The 25,615-nt window shown below is 39.7% G+C and overlaps 1 protein-coding gene across 22 annotated transcripts in view; it reads right to left on the bottom strand.

Annotated features, from left to right (window-relative positions):
• REV3L (REV3 like, DNA directed polymerase zeta catalytic subunit) overlaps nucleotides 1–25,615 on the bottom strand; it is a 171,382-nt gene that overhangs the window by 99,736 nt on the left and 46,031 nt on the right. For 19 of the 22 annotated variants that reach the window (XR_004968980.1, XM_036318172.1, XM_036318174.1 and 16 more), the window contains 3 exons: nucleotides 16,873–17,062; nucleotides 5,862–5,936; nucleotides 1,651–1,811 (listed from right to left, as the gene is read on the bottom strand). Coding sequence is in view for 21 of the 22 variants with exons in the window: in XM_036318172.1 (XP_036174065.1) it covers nucleotides 1,651–1,811; nucleotides 5,862–5,936; nucleotides 16,873–17,062 (426 nt within the window). In the remaining variant the exon portion in view is untranslated. Of the gene's footprint in view, nucleotides 1–1,650; nucleotides 1,812–5,861; nucleotides 5,937–6,111; nucleotides 6,396–6,437; nucleotides 6,468–7,230; nucleotides 7,292–16,872; nucleotides 17,063–25,615 lie in introns of those variants that run through there. The other 3 variants (XM_036318170.1, XM_036318169.1, XM_036318163.1) reach the window with 3 other exon arrangements.

The raw sequence follows: 25,615 nt of genomic DNA, 5'->3' as shown, positions 1-25,615 counted from the left end.
ACGACAAATGTCTGCTATTTTGTTGCCTATGGCTTCTTCTAAGATTTTTATGGTTTCCCATATTATGTTTAAGTTCTTTATCCATTTTGAATTTATTTTTGTGTATGGTGTAAGTTGGTGGTCTAGTTTCATTTTTTTTTGCAAGTATCTGTCTAGTTTTCCCAACACCATTTACTGAAGAGACAATGTTTTGTCTCCATTGTATGCTCTTGCCTCCTTTGTCAAATATTAATTGAACATACTAGCTTGTGTCAATCTCTGGGTTCTCTGTTCTGTTCCACTGGTCTATATATCTGTTCTTGTGCCAGCACCAAGCAGTTTTGAGAATAGTGGCTTTGTAGTATAGCTTGATATCTGGTATTGTGATCCCTCCAACATTGTTCTTCTTTCTCAAGATTGCTGCAGCTATTCGGGGTCTTTTTTTATTCCAGATGACTTTTTGGAGAATTTGAGGTCTTTGAAGTAGGCCACTGGTATTTTAATGGGAAATTGCGTTGACTTTATAGATTGCTTTGGGTAGTATGGACGTTTTAATGATGTTGATGCTACCAATCCATGAACATGGTATACTCTTCCATTTGTTCATGTCTTCCTCTATATCTTTTTTTAGCGTCCTGAAGTTTTCTGAGTACAGGTCCTTTATCTGCTTGGTTAAGTTTACTCCTAGGTATCTTAATTGTTTTGTTGCAATGGTAAATGGGATTTTTTTTTAAATTTCTCTTTCTGTGAGTTCATTACTGGTGTATAGAAAAGCCATAGACTTCTGGGTGTTAATTGCCGAATTCATTTATCAAGTCTAGTAGTTTTTTGATGGGAGTCTTTGGGGTTTTCTATGTACAATATCATGTCATCTGTGAATAAGGACAGTTTTACTTCTTCTTTCCCAATGTGGATGCCTTTTATTTCTTCTTCTTATCTCATCACAATGGTTAGTACTTCCAGTACTATGTCAAACAGGAGTGGTGAGAGTGGGCATCCCTGTCTTGTTCCTGTGTTTAGGGGAAATGGTTTTAGTTTTTGCTCATTGAGTATGATGTTGGCTGTGGGTTTGTCATATATGGCTTTTATTATGTTGAGGTATGATCCTTCTATTCCCACTTGCTGAGGGTTTTTATCAAGAAAGGGTGTTGGATTTTGTCAAATGCTTTCTCTGCATGAATGGATATGATTACATGGTTTTTATCTCCCAGTTTGTTTATGTGGTGTATCACATTTATTGATTTGCGGATGTTGTACCATCCTTGCATCCCCGGGATAAAGCCCACTTGGTCATGGTGTATGATCTTTCTAATGTAATGCTGGATTCGATTTGCTAGAGTTTTGTTGAGGATTCAGGGTTTCTTTTAGAGATACTGAAAATATTATAAATTTGACTGTGGTGATGGTTGTATAACTGTCAATATCCTAAAAACCACTGAGTTTTCCATTTTAAATGAGTGAAATGTGTGGTATGTGAATTATACTTCAATAAAGCTGTTACAAAACAAATTTCACTTGAGATTCTTTTCCTAATAAATGCTAATACCATTTTGTGTATTTTATTCTTTACCTACTCAGCACTCATAATATAAATGTATATTATTCTATAAATTATCAATTTCATAACTCTTGTTTCAAAGCGTTAATTTGAACTTGAAAAATTAACCTTACTTTTCCTTCTTGCTTTTCGGAACTTGACAGCAGCTAGATTTATTAAGTTCATTCCATACAGATTGTAGTCAATGAAGAGCTGTAGGAGGTAGGGAATATGCGCTTCGTGAGGCTGATAAAATTTATTCATTATGGCTCCACTTTGCAAAAGTTCACATATCCTAAATTAGGGGGGAAAAAGTTATATCATAAAATTATGTTTCCTAGAATGTTAAGTGAAACAATGATTATACTAATAGTGAATAAAAGACATCATATTAGCATACAAAATTTTTTACTTCAATTTTACTAGAAATTTGTATTTTATAAGAAATTAAGTTTAAATCAAGTTTTAAAGAAAGCCATGTGCTCTAAAAATGACAAAAATTTCAGTGAAGAGTATTTTGACTTCTAAAACTAACTTAATACTAACTATATTGAAAAAGCCTAAGTCAAAAAGTTTTTTACAATAAGCCTTTTCTTTTAAAAATTAAGAAAAATTTTTTAAAAGATTATACAAAAATTCTAAAGAATACATGACTCAATCCACTACTCAGAGATGTTACCATTTTAATATTTTTTACTTCTCTGAGTTGTTCTCCTACAAACAACAGGCAATTATAAATAGTGTATGTGCTATTCAAGGCAAGTATAGGAAACATCTAGAAGGGACACTAATCGAGAATTCTCTAAGAAGTAGACTTAATAGTAAACTGGAGATACTTTTTGTCTGAGGAAAAAAGTATTTCATGCAAATGAAATTGCACATGCAAAGTGTCACAAGAAACATGTTTCACTCTTGAACTGAAACCATTGAGTGAGGTATGGTGACAGAACTGTAGTGAGAAGGGGTGGCTAGGGAGGTAATGAGAAGTCAGATTATACAGAGCCTATTAAGACACTAGAAGAGGTAGTGCAATTGCCTGTGAACAGCAGGAAAGTTAAATAACCAGGTTAGCTAGAGAATGCACAACACTAGGGAGAGGCTACTGTGAAAAAACTAAGATGATAGCTTTAAGGAAATGTGTTGATTCAGGAGAGATATAAGAAATAAATGGTCAGGCCTTGATAGCTAACTAGATGTGAAGGATAAGGTACACAGGAGTTGACAATAATGCCTAGATTTCTTTTTTTTATTTTTTAAATATATTTCATTGATTTTTTTAGAGAGGAAGGGAGAGGGATAGAGAGTTAGAAACATCGATGAGAGAGAAACATCCATCAGCTGTCTCCTGCACACCACCTGCTGGAGATGTGCCCGCAACCAAGGTACATGCCCTTGACCGGAATTGAACCTGGGACCCTTCAGTCTGCAGGCTAACGCTCTATCCACTGAGCCAAACCAATTAGGGCAATGCCTACATTTCTTGCTTAAGCATCTAGTTGATAGTGCTGCATTTATTGAAATAGAAAGGACCAGAAGGAAACAGGTTTGTTTGGGCTTTATTTTGTGGAGGGGGAATAAAGACAAACCAAGTTTTAGACATACTGGGAATTAGGCATAATGGGATATTCAGGTAGATTTCTATGAAAATATTGGAAATAAATGATAATGAAGAGGATAAGAATAATTTTATTAACATGGTATTAAAAATGTTAGATACTATGCTCCGGATACTGTGTTAGGTGCTTTAAATGCTTAATCTCAAGTACTCCTCACTACAAACCTATGGTACTATCATCCCCATTTTAGAAATAAAGAAACTGAATCTTAGGGAGATTAAAAAGTTGTCCAAAATCATACAAATAGCCGAAACCGGTTTGGCTCGGTGGATGGAGCGTCAGCCTGCGGACTGAAGGGTCCCGGGTTCGATTCTGGTCAAGGGCGTGTGCCTGGACTGCGGGCACATCCACAGTGGGGGATGTGCGGGAGGCAGCTGGTCGATGTTTCTCTCTCTTCGATGTTTCTAACTCTCTATCTCTCTCCCTTCCTCTCTCTGTAAAAAGTCATTAAAATATATTTTAAAAAAAAGAAAAAACAACAAAATCACACAAATAAAAAGCAGAAGAGCTAAAATTCAACCCAAATTTTCTCTGCCTTGTGAGCCCTTACTCTTAACTACAATGCTGTTCTATTTATCAGATTATTTGATATACTGATCAGGAGCTCTGGAGGGAAATTTAGGCTACTTATATATATGTAAAAGTCCAATAGATAAAGATTAACAAAAACAAAACCCTGGGAGCAGATAAGGCTATAGAGCAAGGGTCCTCAAACTTTTTAAACAGGGGTCAGTTCACTGTCCCTCAGACCACTGGAGGGCTGGACTATAGTTTAAAAAAAAAACACTATGAACAAATTCCTATGCACAATGCACATATCTTATTTTGAAGTAAAAAAACAAAACGGGAACAAATACAACATTTGTATTTGCATGTGGCCCGCAGGCCGTAGTTTGAGGACCCCTGCTATAGAGTGAGGAAATAGTATAGAGAGAAAAGATAAAAGCTCAAGATGGAACCCCAGAACCCCACAGATGATAAAAGAGAAACCAACAAAGTGGCATAGATATGACTGATCAGATAGGTATGAGGAAAACGAGAGGTTTATATAAAAAAAAACTCCACAACATTTGGGATTATTTTAAGACACTGTAAGCATTGACATGAGGTCAAAGGTAAGGACAAAAAGGTGTTAATTTGATTTAGCAACATTAATTAATGAAAACAATTTCAGTAGAATGGTTGGGGTGGATGCCATTTGGAGTAAGTTAATGAGTGAATGGGAGGTAAGAAATTGGATACACAAAGTATAGATAAATCCTTCAGGGAGAATAGCTATGAGTATGAGTGTATGTGTCATGAGTATGAATGTGTGGGGGAAGGAGCGGAAGGATAACTGATAGAAGAAAAGGTCAAAGAGGGTGGATCTTGAGCTTTGGAGGTGAGGGGGGAAATCTTTCATTGTAATAGGCATCTAAAAGGAGAGAATAAATGTACATAGAGTTTGAGAATATTTGATAGGAAATTACGAGAGCTTTATTCCAGTGGTTCTAAAACTTTTTGGTCCCAGGACCTCTTTTCACTCTTAAAAATTATTTATAGCACCAGAGACCTTTTGTTTATGTGGTTTATTTCCATTAATACTTACCATATTGAAAGTTAAAACATAACTTTTAAAGAAACTGTTCTATTGATTTTAAAACAACCCATTATGTTAATATATTATTTTATAAAAAATAACTATATTTCCTAAAACAAAAAACAATTTAGTAAGAAAAAGAATAATTGTTTCACATGTTTACAAATTTCTGTCTGTTCTAATAGAAGATAGCTGGATTCTCACATCTGCTTCTGCTCAATCTACTGTGATATTTCATCCAACCCCACACAAATATGTAGTTGGAAAAAAGAAGGGCAACTAAATTACCTTTTCAGATAAATGACGATTTTCTCTGATACAACATAGAAAAAGAGTGGAGTGGTAATTTCTTAAAGGTTAGCAACAATGTGAAATTTGAAACCGTATCAATAACTTTTTTGTACTGTTACCTTAAAATCTATTAATATATCTTATACTTTATTTTTAAAAATATGTTTTTATTTATTTTAGAGAGAGGAAGAGTGAGGGAGAGGGAGGGAGAGAGAAATGTTTGTGTGTGTGTGTGTGTGAGAGAGAGAGAGAGAGAGAGAGAGAGAGAGAGAGAGAGAGAGAGAGAGAGAAATGTTTATGTGGGAAAGAAACTGATCAAGCTGCCTTCTATATACACCCAAACGGGGACTGAACCCACAACCTGGGCATGTGCCCTGACCGGAAATTGATAACTGAGACGGCTACTGAAATCTTCTCTATATGTGCTCTTCCCGTCCTCTATAACACTGGCTCCAGGATGATAGAGAGAATAAGCTATAGATCTTAAGAGAGATCTAATGAAAGAAGAAAAGAAAACCAAATAGAAACAAAACAAACAAAAACCCAGGATATAAAATTTTACTAAGGACTAAACAAGGAGTCAACAGGATTCTGAGATCTCTCAGAAGCCCTTCCACTCTGGCCTCACTCTCACACATTCCTCTTGCTTTGACACTGTATCTCTTGGTATTGAACACCTGGCTTGGCTAACGGGGCACTAAGATCATACATGGCAGCCATCATGTCTCCTTATCTACTTCCACAAACTCTCTAAATCTAAGACAGAAAAGAAGCAGTTAGGGGCTACCAATCAAGTATTTTTATTATTAAAATAATTAGGTGATAGTTATCCATATTTTTATTTCATTTAACTTTGTACCTTTTCACCATTGCAGGATTGTAAAGATATATCTTCATAAAGTGTCTTTCCTTCTCATGATAACCATAAAAAGGCCTGAAATAAAAGAAAAAAACGTATCAAATTATTTTCATCATTCATTGATGAAATAATGTAACTTATTGCCCTAATTTGGCTCAGCTGGCCCAATTCAGTCTTACTTATATTAAATATTACCTCACCTCCCCCCCAAATCAAACAAAAACTCCAAGACCTTTGCAATTAAACCTACCGCAGGTTAATATGTACTGAAATCTCGTTACTTCTTTTAAGAAGTTTTTCATCATGATGACTCTTCAAAAGTGGCTTTTTTCTCTTTACTCTGACCATGCATGAGAAAAACTGAGGCCTATCAGGCACATTCTCATTTCCCATTTTTTTTCTGTCAAAAACGAAAGCTCTTCATCTACAAGTCCTTTAACAGCATGTATATCACTTTCCTTAATCATCTGTTTATTATTAATTTTGTAAGTTCATTAGGCAGAGACAGTTTACCTATTATGTATATGTATGCATATACCTATTATATATATGAGAATGAAAAAACCATGGACTTACTTAGGTACCTAATTATTTTGAGGCTGGGCTTTTCTTGGGGTGTCAGCTGGAATGGGGAAAGGAAGAAACAAAAATCTACATGATAGGCAGAGAAGCAAGTCCTCAATGCAAAATGAAGTAAGTTGGGCTATCACGTTATATCATTTCAGGAGGATCTGAAACTACACCAGTACATCTGATACACAGACCATCCTTTTCAAAGATATGTAATTAGAAACAATATGTGAACAGGCATGAATTTGTAGACTAAAAAAAGTTTTATATCTGCTTAGAGTTTGTCTATAAATAAGTGGTTGATTAAATCTTTAGTTGGGTACACCCAATCACCTTTCACTTTAAAAATACTATTCCCTTATGATGGACACTAGGTAGAACTTACATTAGGACACCACCTCTCTGTCATGTCTCAAAGTGTAGTGGACATTAAATACAAGAGAAATTTGTCAGTGAAGTCATTATTTGGAGTATATTTAAACAACTTTTTTTAGAAAGCTGTTTCAAGCTTTAGATCAGAGTCATCTGTATGATCCTATAAAACAATTTCTATTTTTAAAAAAATCCAACTATTTACCAAGGTCTGAAAGGTTCTTTATGTAACCCTTGCCACTCACTCTAATCTTACATCATACCACTCACTCTTCCTTTTTCCTCCAGCCATTCTGAATGTTTCAGCCCTTCTAACTTGATTCACTCTCAAGTAACTTGCCATTCCATTCCCTCTGCCAGGAAAGCTCTGCTCTAAACTTTGCATGACTTGCTTTCAATCTTCACTCGGGTCTCTGCTTAAACTCACCTCCTCAGAAAGGCCTTCTCTGACCATCACTACCTATCTCTTAACCTTCTCATTTCTTCGCTTTTTTTTTTTTTTAAATAACACTTACACTTCCTGTCTAGTTTGCTGCTGTTCACCTCATTTTGTTGCTGTGAAGGAAGGGGTGAAAAAAAGACACATTAGACGAATGACCTATCTCTCCTGTTGGCAAAATTCAACTCTTTATTCCTCCTGTTATGATATTTTTCGTATGTATAAATGCCGGAAGCCGGTCCATCCTTGCTGCTTGACACAGTCGCTGCAGGAAAGAAACATCTGCATAGCATATGTTTCAAGGGACCTGGCGTATATAGCATACTGTTCTTAATATGTTTGCTCCCCTTAGCGCTGTGTGTTTTAACCAAGGTCACCTCTCCGAGAAAGGTTGTTTCCCCAGGTAGGAATTTTTCCCTGAAGTCAGGGAGGGGATGCCTCTCCTAGAAAGGTTGTTTCCCCAGGTAGGAATTTTTCCCTGAAGTCAGGGAGGGGATGAAACTCCTTAACTAAGTGCCAGGCGGGTAGTTAATCACTACAAACAATCATGCTTAAGCTACATAATCTTTACTCCCTGGAATGGAGATAAGAAACGCCCTAACCTTTGTAATAGAAATTGACAGGATTAAAATCAACTGGGATAAATACGGATGTAACAAGACAATAAACAGCAGAACTTCGCTGGAGATCCAGACCAGAACTTGGCTGGAGATCCTGGCTAGAGATCCTGGCTAGGCTGCTGATCAACTGAACGCTGTCTCTGTGTCATTCCTTCTTCGCCGACTCCATCTACACCTTTGGGGACCCCTGGACCCGCTGGGGTTGGACCCTGGCATCTGGCGCCCGAACAGGGACCCCTAGGTAAGCACCCCACAGTCGGGACGGATCGGACTCCACCGTAGGAATAGGGTGGATAGTCTTCGCCGACTCCGTCCACACCTTTGGGAACCCCTGGAACAGGATTCCCCTAGGTAAGCCCCCCCCCATTGAGAACCCCCACATTCGGGATGGATAGGACTCCACCAGGGTGCTACAGACCCCCCCCTATAAAGAATAAGTAGGGTAAAAAGGTGGATAGTACAGAACTTAGATTGAGAAGATGTGCCATACTGAGTCCAAAGAAAGAAGACTCTGTATTGATTCTTAGATTGAGAAGATGTGCCATACTGAGTCCAAAGAAAGAAGACTCTGTATTGATCTTTAGATTAAGAAAATGTGCCATACTGAGTCTAAAGAAATAAGACTCTGTATTGATCTTTTAACACATATGCTTGCTAGCAGAGGAATTAAGGTTACTCCCAGTCAGACAGAACGTTTTATACAAGAAGTATGTCCATGCTTTTCTGAGGAAGGAAAGGTAAATGTAAAGGCATGGGAGGAGGTAGGCCCAAGGAGCCTTATCCTTAACCCCACTGCAGCCTTTCCACCCCGGGAAAGTGCAGGATTGGCAAGCTCTCCCTGGGGTGATAGATCAGGACTCAGGTAATAGCGGAAAGCGCCATTCCACTCTTAAAATGGATACAAGAGAGCATTTCGGGGTTTTCTTTTTAATGCCCGCTTTTAAAAAATAAAAAAGGGGGAATTTGCCGGGAGCCGGTCCATGCTTGCTGTTTCAAGGGACCTGGCATATATGGCATACTGTTCTTAATATGTTTGCTCACCTTCTTGGCACTATGTGTTTTAACCGAGGTCTCTGAGAAAGGTTGTTTCCCCAGGTAGGGATTTTCCCCTGAAGTTAGGGAGGGAATAAAACCTCTTAACTAAGGGCCAGGTGGGTAATTAATCACTTTAACTACGAACAATCATGCTTAAGCTACATAATCTTTACTCCCTGGAATGGAGATAAGAAACGCCCTAACCTTTGAAATAGAGATTGATAGGATTGGAATCAACTGGTATAAATACAGATGTAAGAAGACAGAACGAGGAGAGACAGAACCTAGGCACAGAACCTACACAGAACGTTCTCTAGAGACAGAAGAACTTCGCTGGAGAGAACATGGCAAAAGTTCCTGGACAGAAACTGGCCTCAGAACCTAGAGACAGAACTTAGCGAGAGAACATGGCAAAAGATCCTGGACTGAACCTGACTACAGAAATTGGCAAGAGAACCTGACTAGAACCTGGTAACTGAACCTGGCTGGAGAACCTGGACAGAACCTGGCTGGAGAACCTAGCGAGGGAACTTGGCTACAGAACCTGGCTGGAGAACCTGGAGAACCTGGCTGGAGAACCTAGCAAGACAACATGGATACAGAACCTGGCTGGAGATCCTAAGCAGAACCTCTCTGGAGATCCAGACCAGAACTTGGCTGGAGATCCTGGCTGGAGATCCTGGCTAGGCTGCTGATCAACTGAACACTGTCTCCGTGTCCTTCCTTCTTCGCCGACTCCGTCTACACCTTTGGGAACTCCTGGACCTGCTGGGGCAGGACCCCGGCATATAAATATAACTGTCTGGAGCCAGATAAATGGGGAGGAAGGATTAAATCTGCATTCGTGTGGTCCATGGTATCTTTGCTTTGTTTTGGTTTTGCTAACAATCTTTAGTTTTTTATATATAGAATCTCATACTTTTAAAAACTGAATGTAAGTTAAGTTTTAAAGCTTTAAAATTCTTTGTAAATCTAGGATTCTGTTTTCTTATCTATTGCCCCAAAATATATCCTGAAAACTCTATAAATTCAGTTTTCTGTTTCTTTCCACCAAGAAAGTCTATGTATAATTTACCCTGGAACCCTTACTTCCTACTGTTGGCTTTAGTTGATTTTGCCAAAATATCTCAACAGGGAAACTCTTTGAGGGGAAGAAAGTAGAAGGGAGCAGAGTTTGAGGGTAGATATTTTTATAATTACTAGAAGCCCAGTGCACGAAATTAGCGCGCGTGTCTGAGTGTGTGTGTCTGTGTCTGTGTGTGTCTGTGTGCGTGTCTGTTTCTATGTGTCTGCGTGTGTGTGTCTGTTTCTGTGTTTCTGTGTGTCTGTGTCTGCGTGTGTGTGCGCGCGCCCACGCTCGCGGGGGGGTCCCCCTCAGCCCAGCCTGCACCCTCTCCAAAAGGGGACCCCTCAGGGGATGTCCGACTGCCAGTTTAGGCCTGATCCTGGCATATGGAGCCCGTGCAAGAACTGTCTTACTGTGGGGGCTCCTGGGTCACAGCCAGGCCAGGCTGCGCCCCTTCTTTCTACATTTCCCCACATACCTGGGCCTCCTCCTGCCGGGCTGCTGGGCCAGGGGAGGCTCTGGAGCTTCCACTGAGACCTTGTCAATCACCTGCATTTTGTAGAAGGTAGTCCAGAGACAAGAAGGCCCTCACCCATCTTAGCAGGGCTGTTGTGATGAAGGGAGATCGGCCTGGGGATCAGGCCTAAAATGGCAGTCAGACATCCCTCTCACAATCCGGGACCACTGGCTCCTAACTGCTCACTGGCCTGCCTGCCTGATCACCCCTAATTTACCCCCCCCGCCAGCCTGGTCATCCCCAACTGCCTCCCCCGCCGGCCTAGTCTCCCCTCAATGTCCCCCCCACCCCCCGCCAGCCTGGTCACCTCCAACTGCCCCCACTGCCAGCCTGGTCGCCCCATGCAGCCTGCTGCTCAGTTGGTTGTCCCTCACCAACCCCCCTGCTGGCCTGGTCACCCCACGCAGCCAGTTCATTCATCCATTTGGTTGTTTCAGTTGCGCTGGTCGCAGAGGCTTTTATATATATAGATATCCAATAATTAGAGTTAGTTCTTTAATATAACAAGAGGCCCAGTGCACAAATTCGTGTTTGAGTGGGGTCCGGCCAATCTGCCCTGATCGGGCCGATTGGGCCAATCAGGCTGGGCCAGCCAGGGGGAGGGGCCTCAGGCAGTTGGCTGGCCAGCCCCGCCCCCTGGCCAAAATCCTGGTTGAGGGGATAATTTGCATATTAGCCTTTTATTATATAGGATGAGAAGGAAAATGAGCACAGATAGGGACAAATCTCAGTTAATTAACTTAGATCAACTTAAAATCTCTTTATGGGTTACTTTCTAGAATCATGGTAGCTAAGTATCAAAACTGAAGCTATCCTACTTTAGGCACATCATGGGAAGGCAGGGTTCTTTGGAAAAGACAGAAAGCAGCATAAAGAGGAGACCAAACATGACATGGACTGACTCCCTAAAAGAAGCCACAGGCAAGGTCCACAGGCGCTGGGCAGGGCTACTGAGGATAGGACACTGTAGACATCACTATTTGTACAGTCACCAGGAGTCCAACTAACTCAGTGGCTCCTAACACACAAGTGGCCAGGAATCTCAGAAATAAGCCCAAGGTCCTGTCATCTTAATCCAGCTCAGGATAATACATAGTCTAGGAAGACTGGAATTAAATCTTGCACAAATTTTAATTTGGTAGCTAGATACAACTTTGTCTATCTTAAAGAATAGGGAGTACGGAAGAAGTAAAGGAATCACAGAAGCTAGAATGTATGGTAAGGGAAAAAGGGGGTCTAGGTTAAGAAAAAGGAATTCAAAAAATATTGAAATACGAGAAAAAGGAAAATGGTAACCATAAATTAGATTGAACAGCTCATCTTTTGTGCCAGGTATCCAGATTTGTAACTCAAAAATATGGCAATGCCTTTAATAAATGCCCATCAAAAATATAAAAAGATTAATGACTGATTATTCATTTCATTAGGCAGTTTGGAAATTCAACTTTGAAATAAGAGTATGTATAGGAAAGTTTTCAGAAACCACTAAACATAAACAAGTTAGAATATAAAGCTGATGATTCTCTTTAACATTATTATTGCTGTCATAAGATGGGTGTCATAAGATAGTTATTGAGCCCTATCTCACCAGGTGCTAGGCATATAATGATGAACAAGACAAACATGGTAATTTTTCTCATGAAGTTTACCTGATGGTGGGAGAAACACAAAAAATTAAAATCATTACAAACTCTATTGAGTGCTAAAGAAAACAAAGAATGGGCTGAGATACAGAATAATAATAATAATAATAATAATAATAATGATCTATTTTAAGTAAGGAAGCCTGCCGGGAGCTGGTCCATGCTTGCTGTTTCAAGGGACCTGGCATATATGGCATACTGTTCTTAATATGTTTGCTCACCTTCTTGGCACTATGTGTTTTAACCAAGGTCTCTGAGAAAGGTTGTTTCCCCAGGTAGGGATTTTCCCCTGAAGTTAGGGAGGGAATAAAACCTCTTAACTAAGTGCCAGGTGGGTAATTAATCACTTTAACTACGAACAATCATGCTTAAGCTACATAATCTTTACTCCCTGGAATGGAGATAAGAAACGCCCTAACCTTTGAAATAGAGATTGATAGGATTGGAATCAACTGGTATAAATACAGATGTAAGAAGACAGAACTGAGAGAGACAGAACCTAGGCACAGAATCTACACAGAACGTTCTCTAGAGACAGAAGAACTTCGCTGGAGAGAACATGGCAAAAGATCCTGGACTGAACCTGACTACAGAAATTGGCAAAAGATCCTGGACAGAAACTGGCCTCAGAACCTAGAGACAGAACCTAGGGAGAGAACATGGCAAAAGATCCTGGACTGAACCTGACTACAGAAATTGGCAAGAGAACCTGACTAGAACCTGGTCACTGAACCTGGCTGGAGAACCTAGCAAGACAACACGGACACAGAACTTGGCTGGAGATCCTGGCTGGAGATCCTGGATAGGCTGCTGATCAACTGAACACTGTCTCCGTATCATTCCTTCTTCGCCGACTCCGTCCACACCTTTGGGGACCCCTGGACCTGCTGGGGTTGGACCCCGGCATCTGGCGCCCGAACAGGGACCCCTAGGTAAGCCCCACTCTTGGGATGGATAGGACTCCACCGTAGGAAGAGGGTGGATAGTCTTCGCCGACTCCGTCTACACCTTTGGGAACCCCTGGAACAGGATTCCCCTAGGTAAGCCCCCCACCCCCATTGAGAACCCCCACACTCGGGACGGATAGGACTCCACCAGGGTACTGCAGACCCCCCTATAGAGGATAAGTAGGGTAAGAAGGTGGATAGTACAGAACTTAGATTGAGAAGATGTGCCATACTGAGTCCAAAGAAAGAAGACTCTGTATTGATCTTTACATTAAGAAGACGTGCCATACTGAGCCTAAAGAAAAAAAGACTCTGTATTGATCTTTTAACACATATGCTTGCTAGCAGAGGAATTAAGGTTACTCCCAGTCAGACAGAACGTTTTATACAAGAAGTATGTCCATGCTTTTCTGAGGAAGGAAAGGTAAATGTAAAGGCATGGGAGAAGGTAGGTCCAAGGAGCCTTATCCTTAACCCCACTGCAGCCTTTCCACCCCGGGAAAGTGCAGGATTGGCAAGCTCTCCCTGGGGTGATAGATCAGGCCTCAGGTAATATCGGAAAGCGCCAATCCTACTCTTAAAATGGATACAAGAGAGCATTTGGGGTTTTTCTTTTTAATGCCTGCTTCTAAAAAATAAAAAAGGGGGAATTTGCCGGGAGCCGGTCCATGCTTGCTGTTTCAAGGGACCTGGCATATATGGCATACTGTTCTTAATATGTTTGCTCACCTTCTTGGCACTATGTGTTTTAACCAAGGTCTCTGAGAAAGGTTGTTTCCCCAGGTAGGGATTTTCCCCTGAAGTTAGGGAGGGAATAAAACCTCTTAACTAAGTGCCAGGTGGGTAATTAATCACTTTAACTACGAACAATCATGCTTAAGCTACATAATCTTTACTCCCTGGAATGGAGATAAGAAACGCCCTAACCTTTGAAATAGAGATTGATAGGATTGGAATCAACTGGTATAAATACAGATGTAAGAAGACAGAACTGAGAGAGACAGAACCTAGGCACAGAATCTACACAGAACGTTCTCTAGAGACAGAAGAACTTCGCTGGAGAGAACATGGCAAAAGATCCTGGACTGAACCTGACTACAGAAATTGGCAAAAGATCCTGGACAGAAACTGGCCTCAGAACCTAGAGACAGAACCTAGGGAGAGAACATGGCAAAAGATCCTGGACTGAACCTGACTAGAACCTGGTCACTGAACCTGGCTGGAGAACCTAGCAAGACAACACGGACACAGAACTTGGCTGGAGATCCTGGCTGGAGATCCTGGATAGGCTGCTGATCAACTGAACACTGTCTCCGTATCATTCCTTCTTCGCCGACTCCGTCCACACCTTTGGGGACCCCTGGACCTGCTGGGGTTGGACCCCGGCAGAAGCCAGAGAAAATTTCTCTGGAGAGGTGAAGGATGTGAAGGATTGGAGGATAGAGAACTCAAGGAAAGGAAACTTCATGTAGAAAGGTGGGAAGGAGCTTGGCACATAAGAGACACTAAAAAGACCAATGTTCCTGGATGGAACATGGTGAACAAAGTTACAAAGATAGCAGTGATGCTATTGTATTATTTAATGGGACGACTAGATATAGGCATGCCATTAATACAGCTTTGCGAAAAAGCTGCATTTAACCTTCTCCAAGTCTACTGCCTGCTGATTGATGGGGGAAATGACTGGATAAAGGCAGTTTAGGCAAATGCCCAGTAAGATCTAAGTGACATGGGAAAATGCTTGCCTACCAATCATATCTGGAAACAGGTAATTGGCCAGAATGGGCATGGCCACTGCAAACGCATGAAATCTAAATAAATAACTTCTAGACAAAGGAGCCACTCTCTCTTGGCTCCAGGGTACCTGGCTCCTGTAACTCATGTTAAAAGGGCACACTCCCCACATGGTGCATGACCATGTTGGACTCCACAAATGGACTTTAATTTGGCCTGAATGCTGAACCACACCAGGCTGCAACATGGAACAAAAACTCTGGACACTGGCCTTATTTCTGGCTCTGCTCAACTCTCAGCTTCCCCCCTCTTTCCGGACTGGCTTGGGGGAAATGGAACCAGAGAAATGTAACTCCACACCAATAAATCTTCTACCACCTCTCATCCTCCCATGGAACTGCTTCTTTCAGCGGCACCCCAAAACCTTCACCTCACTCCCATGAGTGACTGGGGAGTTTAAGCCTCTGGTAACAGCAGGGATCAGATCACATAGGCAGTGGTTAGAAGTTTAAATTTTATTCTATGAACAGTATGAAACCACTCAGGATTTTAAATTTAAAAGGATCCAATTTACACTGTAAGAAGAATAATTTTTGTGGTTCTGGACAAGAACAGAAGAAGGGAATTCAATTAAAAGGATACTGTGGTGGTCCAGAGGAAAGCCTAGATTAAGGTAGAAGTACACAGATTTATGATCTCTACTTGGATTTCATACAGACATAACAAACTCATGTTCCAGTATAAGCTCCAAATCTTTCCTACCAGTCTGCTCTACCTGCACCTTCCTTTTTTTCCCTTTAAGACAGATTCAAACTTTGTAGCCATCCTTGGTTCCTCTCAAAACCCTCATCCATTTAGAGAGCCAATATTGTTGAATCAACCCTCAGAATAGATCCAGAAGCTGACCACTTCTCACTACTCCCCTGCTATCACCCTAGTGCCAGCCACTGTATTTTCTCACCCAGTATAATGAAACAGAGTCCTAATGCTCTCCCTGCTTCTATTCCTATTACTCTACGATCTATTCTTAACATAGTTGCTAAAGTAATCCTTTTAAGCTTAAGCTAAATCATGGTTGCTCAAAGTCATGCAATAGCTCAGAGTAAAAGCCAAAGTCCTTGGAACAGCCTATCGCAGTATTTCTCATGAAACAGAATCATCTGAAAGGCTTGTTAAAACACAAATTGCTGGGCCCTACCATCAAAATTTCTGATTCATTAGGTCTGGAGTGGAACCCAAGAATGTATTTGGACGAAGTTATCAGATGTGTTAGTCAAAGTCTTTTGAGAAGTAGGTACAAAAATGTACAAGAAATTTATTAGGGGAAACACCTGTGAGAGATAATGAAGAGGAACCCAGAAGAGGCTGGGACAGCCTCCAGACTTAGATAAAGCTGATGTTGGTGATCCTGGAAAGCAAAGTACAAAACCATGCTTTGAGAACCACTGGTCAACATGATCTCCATCCTCTCATCTCTCTCTAACCTCATTTTATCCTATTCTACTTTCCATCCTCCATTCCAGACGCCTGCCTCCAAGCTGTTCATACTCAGATCTTCCCTTTATTACCCTGTATAAAACTGCCACCAGTGCACTTCCCCACCCTATACTGATCCTTCTTATCCTGTTGTACATCTTTTGTTCTAGAGTACAATTATCATGTAATAAATAAACAAATAAATAAATAAATAAATAAATAAATTTAAAGTCAGATCTATTGGTTATTTTCTGTTTCCCATTACTAGAATATAACCTACATGGGACAGAAATCATTGTTTTATTCACCAATATATCCCAAATGCCTAGAGCAGCTCCTGGTACACAGAGGTGCTTAATTAATATCTATAGCATGAATGACATGAATTTCTACAGTTTTAGAAAGCAGAGAAATGGAAAAGGTTAAAACAAAAATCACTGTTAACCATCTATATTTTATTGCTTCAGTGCATCAGATTAGAAGTAAAAGAAAAATGAAGAGTATATTTTAATTGGATATGTTTTCTTTTAATTAGAATGGCAATAGAAATACAGATAAATAAAAAATTTAAAAGGTGATATCATATACTTACATTCCTGATACTAATGACACTTTGAACACGTGCTGAGTAGTGGAAGATGGAGTGCCTAAAGCCACATTAAGTGCTCTGTCGATACTGAATGCCATCTGAGAAAGATAGCTTTCTGGCTGCTGTCCATAACCATCGTATGGCACATAGAGGTAAGGAAAGATGCCATGTAGATGAAGACATGTCTTCTGACCTAAAATGTAACACATTATAAACTTTAGTCTTAGATACATTTAAAAATTTCAACAGTACAAAGCTCAAAATCATGTCATTTAAATGTTCTATGACAACAGATTATCTAAGGTAAGGGTTGAAGAAAACTAACCCATAATTAAAGCCACCTGTATTAACTATATTTTACAACAGAACATCTAGGAGCATTTTACAAACATTAGCAGTATAGTATGATTTAAGCAGTAGTTTTGGTGGAAGAATGTTTGAATATTTCACCCTATATACTTCACTGAATCACCCTAAAATACGACTTGGCACAGGGTTATGAAGCTTATAAAAATTCACTGAAAGTCAACTAAATAGATCAATGAATGTCTACCTTGGCATAAATGTTTTCAAACAAGAGACTTCCCTAAGATAGAGACAGCTCTTGGTGAAAGGAGAAGGTAAAAATAATTTCAGTGTGTGTGAGAAGGAATGGGAAAAAAAAAACAGACAAAAACAAATCAAAAGAAAATCTGATCAGTTGTCTGTAATGGACTTCTGGATATCTAAATTGCATATTTGATGGAGTGGGACACAGGAGACACAATGAGAGGAGAAAGAAACAAGCACGCACACTTCCCAGAGAGCCATTATATCAGGCAAGGTGAAGAAGGGGTAAATGGTGATTTGCCAACAGACAATCCGGCACAGTCATGATAAAGAAAGTAATATGAGTAAGAACTCACAAAAGAAGTGCTACAGAAACAGTAATGTATCAGTGACAAGGTTAAGTAACAACAGCAACAACAAAAAGCAGAGGCACCACTACTCTCATGATCTGGCAGAGCTGTCTGGAAGTGGTTCTTGTCCCCTGAGAACTGTCCCTAGTTCCCTTTACATCCATGCTATTTATCTAATTTCACATAGAGAGGCGAGCAGCAGTGATGGAAGAACACATCCATTTTTCTCATGCTGTCACTCACTATTCCTGATGTTCCTGCCAACACAATCTCATGCTTCTTGCCCAACCGCTATACTACTCTGTTTCACTGGGCTTTTTCTTTTGGTAGGAAAGGAACCATTTGTTTGATTACTAGTTCCTAAATATAATTTAGAATGACTTATATAAAATGTATAGAAAATTGTTCTATGTTCTGTTGTTAACTGTGTTTATACTTTTCATAATGAGTAACACCAGCTTGTCTTATTCTGAAGGTACATTATAAAAGAATTAATAAATCTGGAAATTATTACACAAAGTAGAGCAAAACTGGAAAGATAAGTAACATAATGGAATAAGATCAATATCCTTCTGAGTGCAGTACTCTGATTTGAACTATCAACTTTCCACACTCTTGAAAGAATTACAAGCTGTTAGACCAATTTCAGTTTCTATTTTTAGCAGCAGTTATGCTACTTAGTATCAAGGTAATAAAAAATATTTTCAATTAAAAGCAAATTCTTCAGCTAGTTTTATTTTTAAATATGACATGGTACTATTTCCTAACTATTGCAGTTTTTAAATTCTTTTAAAAAACATGTTTTTGTTGATTTCAAAGAGGAAGGGAGAGGGAGAGAGAGATAGAAACATCAATAATCAGAGAATCGTTGATCAGCTGCCTCCTGCATGGCCCACACTGGGGATCGAGCTAGCAACCTGGGCATATGCCCCTGACTGGGAATCAAACCATGACCTCCTGGTTCATAGGTCGACGCTCAACCACTGAGCCATTCTGGCCAAGCTTTTAATTCTTTGAATAGAAAAAAAAAATTCAGTTATAGTGAATCTTAAAAAAATATAATTAATTGGTTTACTGATGATCTACTTGAATACTTTTTAAACTTCTCATGAAAAAAAACATTATAACCATTACCCTTCTGGATATAACCCACAATTTGGTTAAAAGAAACTGGCATGGTAAAGCATGGGATAAGAAAAATGGAGAGACAGAGAAGTATTCCCTTTTAAGTTGACAAATCTAAGATCAGTGATTACTGAATTACTAGTACAACAGTATATTTATAAGAACTATTGTAAGTTCCTAAAATATTAATTTTACAGTCCATATATTTTAATAGAAATCTGGGTAAATTTAAGAGACCCAATAATACAATATGATTTTTATTAATGATTTATTTATAGGAAGGGTGTTCACAAAGTTCACATATTTTTTTTTCTTTTTGTTTCTTTTTTTTCATTGTTATTCTTTTCTTCTTCTTTTAAAGTTCACATATTTTATTTTCACATCTCCTGTGAAGTAGGCACCAGAGGAATTATCTTTCTATCCATAGACTTTGGAACTACAATAATTTGTGGTATATGACTTAGTGGGGAAAAGCAGAAATGATTTATTCAGCAGGCACTGGACTAAGTGCTTTAAATATATTTCTAAAACTTAGAATAACCTTGCAAGTATCATAAACTTTAACTTTCCTAAAGTCACAGAGATATTAAGTAATTGAATCAGGATTTGAAAACAAATTAATAAAAATCTAAAATCAATGCTTTTTCCACTTAACTATGTTGGTTCAAGTTAATGTTGGCTTCCTTAATCCTTAATTTCCCAGTTCTTATTTTGTCCTAAAAATACCTGTTTCCTTATCTGACTCTCTCCCAAGTTCTTTGGGAGCTGATGCTGTGTTTGAATGGTCATAATATCCCCAGGACCCAGCACAAACACATAGTAAGTGCTAAATAGACATATCCTATATAATAAATGGGTAATATGCAAATAGACTGAGTGGCAGAACCGAACAACCAAAGTGTAATATGCTCCCTATATGTGCACTGACTACCAGGGGGCAGACAGTCACGTGGTCGACCAGTCACTATGACATGCACTGACCATCAGGGGGCAGACAGTCGACCGGTCGACCAGTCGCTATGATGTGCACTGACTACTGGGGGGACAGATGCTCTGACCGAGAGGTTAGCTTGCTGCTGGGGTCTGGCCGATCAGGACTGAACGAGATGGGCCGGACACACCCTGGGGCCTTCCCACGGTCCCTCCCCGGCCCGACTGTGCACCAGTGGGGTCCCTCAGCCTGGCCTGCACCCTCACAACCCAGGACCCCTTGGGGGATGTCCGAGAGCCGGTTTTAGCCCGATCCCGCAGGCCACACCCCTTGGGAGGGCACCAGACGCAGGGCTCATGGCTGGTGAGTGCCGCAGCAGTGCGAAACTTTCCGGATCGGGACTGATTGGGCGCGAGCCCACAGCAGGCACAGTGGGGCTGGGATGAGCAGGAGTGGCAGGTAGGAGCTGCAGGCGGTGTTGAACTGTGGGTTTCAGCCCAATCCCTGCAGGCCACCCAGAGGGACCCCACCAATGCACAGATTCGTGCAAAAGACCCCTAGTATTAAATAAATGAATAAACCCTCAGCAAAACAGAATAACTGCTTAAGGAAAAAGACTGAATATCTGAAAAAAAAATCTATAAAAACAGAGGGAGTCTGATACAACTAATGGAATTACCATCAGGGTTACCATAAAAAGTATAGGTATTATAAAGCATCCCCAGCTTATTGCACTTTCCTACCATGAATGACCCAAAGTCCCATGCAAAGCTGTAGTCACTGCACCCAAACAAGTGTACCTTCCTCTGATCCTCCAGCAGCTGGTGATAGTTCAGTGTCTTACTCACCACCCTCTCTCAATGATAACCCCCTGAAGAACAACTACAGCATAGTAAAAAACTCCTGGCCTAGCACTAATGACTCTAATACAGAAGAGTATCATAGGATATAATGAGAAACGAGATAAAATAAGAAACTTCCAAAAAGATACATAAGGAAAGAAAATGTGTAAAAACAAATGTAAGAGTCAATTTCTTTTTAGCAGTATTATGTCTTTGATTATTGTAAAACTTGTAGTTCTATAATAGCACTGTTCTATTTTGATAAAGATATACTTCCCTCCATCAGCTTTACCCCTCAAAAATGTGTGGAGCCACATGCTGTAAGTCCCTTAGAGATAAACTAGTCTACCATAAGTTAGGATTATGTTCAGTTGTGAGAAAATGCCCTAAAATCAGTGGCTTAGGTATTAAATTAGTGGCTTCTCTAGCATAAAAGATATCCAGAGGTAAGTAGTTGGGAATAAGGACTCAGGTTTAGTGACCTAATTAAGAGGAACCTTTGGCTTCAGGCCTGAGGCTTTTCCTATACTCCAAGGAGTTCCACACACAGTTTTAAAAGAATATTTTTATAAAATTAGTGAAAGCTGTGCCATTTTGAAACATTACTAGATGATTTGAGGTTCTTTTTCTTATAAGATTTTTAAAAATTGATACTTAGAGAGAGGAAGGGAGAGGGAGAGGGAGAGAGAGAAACATTGATGTGAGAGCAGAACATCGACTGGCTGCCTCCTGCACTCCCCCAACTGGGGATTGACCAGTGTATTCAGACAATCCCCAACCAACTGAGCCACACTTCCCAGGGCTCATTTGAGATTCTTAAATGATTTAGGATATTAGCTATTTCTAGGTAACATATGGATGCAAAGAAAGAAAATATGGCTACTTTCTGAATGCCCCCCTTATGGTCGTGCCAAACTGAATTAAGGCAACAAGTCCAGTACGAATATGGATGATTTCTGGGAGAATAAGTCTATATACATAGGTTTCTTTTTCGTTTGTCTGTCTGTTTTTGTTATATATCAATATCAATGATGGGAGAGAATCATTGATCTGCTGCCTCCTGCATACCCCCCACTGGGGATCAAACCTGCAACCCGGGCATGTGCCCTGACCAGGAATCGAACCATGGCCGCCTGGTTCATAGGTCGATGCTCAACCACTGAGCCTCACCAGCAGGGCTGTATATAGGTTTCAAAAAATTTTTAAGAGTTTGAAATTTCTTTTAAAAAAATATTTTTATTGATTTTAGAGAGGAAGAGAGAGGGAGAGAGAGATAGAAACATCAATGAGAAAGAATCATTGATCAGCTGCTTCCTGCATGCTCCACACTGGGGATAGAGCCCATAACCCAGGCTGTGACCGGGAATTGAACTGTGACCTCCAGGTTCCTAGGTCGACACTCAACCACTGAGCCATGCTGGCTGGGCATCTTCTTCTGTATCTTAAGTGCCTGGATTTGGTCTCTTAATAAAATTGTGCATCTAAAAACCTTATTAGTTTATTCCTAGCAAAATTACCTTTATTTTTGTAGATCCATGTTCCATAAACAGAAAGATTAACACATACCATTACTCTAATTCTAGGTTCTGCAAATTTCTTGTGTAAAGTGGCAGATAGCAAATATTTTAGGTTTTATGGGTCATACTATCTCTGATACAACTACTTAATTCTGCTGTAGTAGCCTGAAAGCAGCCGTAGGCAGTACTTAAGTGAATGGGCATGGCTGTGTTCCAATAAAATTTCATTTACAAAAATAATGAGAAGGATTTGGTCCATGGGTAGTGGTTTCCCAATCCCTATTCTGACTGACTAGACATCATCATCCAGAATGGAAAAGTTTACTGTCTTCTTTTTTAGTAACTACAATCAAAATCATGTTGGCCTAAGAGTATCTTAAAAGATTTAATAAGAAATGCTTATTTTATAATTTGCAAACCCTATTTCCCAAATCTCAAACTCAATCTACACAAAATTTTCAATAAAACTCTACAGAGCTATCACACAAAAAAATCTTGGTATGTGAACAGGAAAATTTATGTGTATAGAATTTTTCAGATTTCTTCCTAGAACATCTTTTCTAAAAGTTTTATATCACAATCATTAACTCAATGCTTCCTTCTGGTCTTCCTTTGCTTCTTTCTAAATTTTCACCCCATCTTTCTTTCCCCACGCCATAAAACTACAAAATGAACCAAACAAAACTCCTCATACTTACAATTAGAAGGCAAGTATTATATCACCTATTCCCATTTTTTAAAAGTCTTAAGAATATACTAAGTTAGCCTTAGAAATTACATTTTCAGAATTTATCCTAAGCAAAAAATTAAAAATATACCTGAAGATTTAGATATTATGATGCGAAGATAGTATAACTAACAACAGTGAAAAAATAATAAAGACAATATAAATTTCCAAAAATAGGAGATTAAGTAATTATGGTATATTGGTATCATGGAATAGATTCATACCAAATTCTGCTTGCTGCCTGTTTTTGTAAATAAAGTTTTATTGGCATACATCATACACATTTGCTCTACTCAGAGTTGACCTAAAATATATACTATGTAGCCCTTTACAGAAAAAGTTTGCCAACCTCAGCAACAGGTGGTGTGGAAGTATATTTTCTAGCATGAAGCAATGTTTATGCTATATTTATTTCAGGTGACATTCAGGTTTATTTCAATTATAAAACTACATATAAACATTAACCCAGACAATGGGTGAATTTTTTCCTTTTTTCATATAATAAAATTGTGCAACTAGGCAATTACAGTATGGTAATTCTATATCCAGAAGTATCTAACTAAGATTGTGAGACTACAGGAAGGCTTCCCAGAAGTAGCAACAAAAAAAGCAAAGAAAGAAAAGAATGTTACAGTAAATACTAGAGAGAACATGGCATGGTCTAGGAACAGAAAAAATGTAGTTAGAATGGAGCAAGGTGTGCAACGAAGAGAAGGGCAAAGTGTGTGTGCACAGACTGTGATCTGTATTAATTTGCATTTTATAAAGTTCCCGTGTGGACACATTGTGGAGAAGCTGGGAAGAGAATATACTACTAACAGGAGGCTGCTAGAGTAATTCAGACAGGAGATGTCAGTAGAGATTGAGAAACTATCAAGAAGGATTGGCATAGAATCAAGAGGTAACTGACTGGATATTAGGGGTAGGGAGGGTAAAGGAGAAAGAATCAAAGATGACCCAAATTTTTGGTTTAGGTAACTGGATGACTGGAAACATCATTTAAAGAAAACTGAGAAAGAAGATAGGTTGATTTAGTTTTGAATTTATGGAATCTTATGTCTACAGAATTTTTAAATAAAGATTTACATTAAGCACAATTAGATACACAGATGTAGAGCTTATGAGAGAGATCTAGGCTAGAAAAGAAAGATTTTAAAGTATGAGTAACAATGGGATAATCAGGAAGAATAAACAAGAGAAGGGCCCTAAGCCAGAAACTTAAGAAATACTAATACCTACAGGAGAAACAGAGGAATTTGATTTATGTGGGATGTGAGAGAATGAGCCTCTGAGAAGGTTGCCAGGCAGGTGATAGTCAGTGAATAATTGAGCATTTTAGTATGTTAGCCATGGAACCAGAGTTCCAAGGATCCAGTAGAAATGCATTAAGAGAAGGCAATCAACAAGAAGATGAATCAAAGACTGGAAGCAGGATGTGCCGGGAGCCGGTCCATGCTTGCTGTTTCAAGGGACCTGGCACATATGGCATACTGTTCTTAATATGTTTGCTCACCTTCTTGGCACTATGTGTTTTAACCAAGGTCTCCTCTCTGAGAAAGGTTGTTTCCCCAGGTAGGGATTTTCCCCTGAAGTTAGGGAGGGAATAAAACCTCTTAACTAGTGCCAGGTGGGTAATTAATCACTTTAACTAGGAACAATCATGCTTAAGCTACATAATCTTTACTCCCTGGAATGAAGATAAGAAACGCCCTAACCTTTGTAATAGAGATTGATAGGATTGAATCAACTGGTATAAATACAGATGCAATAAGACAGCAAGAGACAGAACTAGAGACAGAAGAACTTCGCTGGAGAGAACATGGCAAAAGATCCTGGACTGAACCTGACTACAGAAATTGGCAAGAGAACCTGACTAGAACCTGGTGACTGAACCTGGCTGGAGAACCTGGACAGAACCTGGCTGGAGAACCTAGCAAGAGAACATGGACACAGAACCTGGCTAGAGATCCTAAGCAGAACTTCGCTGGAGATCCAGACCAGAACTTGGCTGGAGATCCTGGGTAGAGAAACTGACTGGGCTGCTGATCAACTGAACGCTGCCTCCACGTCATTCCTTCTTCGCCGACTCCATCCACACCTTTGGGGACCCCTGGACCTGCTGGGGTTGGACTCCGGCAAGGATGCAGATAAAAGTATACAGGACTGGAAAGAGGCACTTCCAGTTTGGCAGAGGAAGGATCTTTGTAACCCTGTTCCTCAAAAAGCAACAAGAACATTTGCAAATACTGTCAAAATGAACTTTTTTTCCAGCTCTGTAGGAATTAACTAAAGGCTTGTGACAAACTAAGTAGTGTTTTTTAAAATAGGATTAGTCCTCTTTTGTAATTATTATTATTTTTTTAGAGAGAGAGAGGAAGGGAGAGAGAGAAACATTGGCTTGCTGTTCCACCCATGCGTGCATTCATTGATTGACTCTTGCATGCACCCTAACCGATGATTGAACCCACAACCTTGGAGCATAAGGACGATGCTCCAGTCAACCGAGCCACCCAGCCAGGGCTAAGTAGTGTTTATTAAAACAAAAAGCAAGCAAGCAAACAAACAAAAAACACACAGTTGTCTCTTAGCAATAATAGCAAGCTTTGTGGTATTCTAACTTGCCCTAACCCATCCCCCCTGCTCCCCAAGCTCCTGGGTAGCCTTGAAAACCAAACCCTTATAACTACAGTAGCTATGCAAACGAA

Source organism: Myotis myotis, unplaced genomic scaffold, assembly GCF_014108235.1.
Source record: "Myotis myotis isolate mMyoMyo1 unplaced genomic scaffold, mMyoMyo1.p scaffold_m19_p_7, whole genome shotgun sequence".
NCBI lineage: Eukaryota > Metazoa > Chordata > Mammalia > Chiroptera > Vespertilionidae > Myotis > Myotis myotis.
This window is presented reverse-complemented; position numbering and strand designations above follow the sequence as displayed.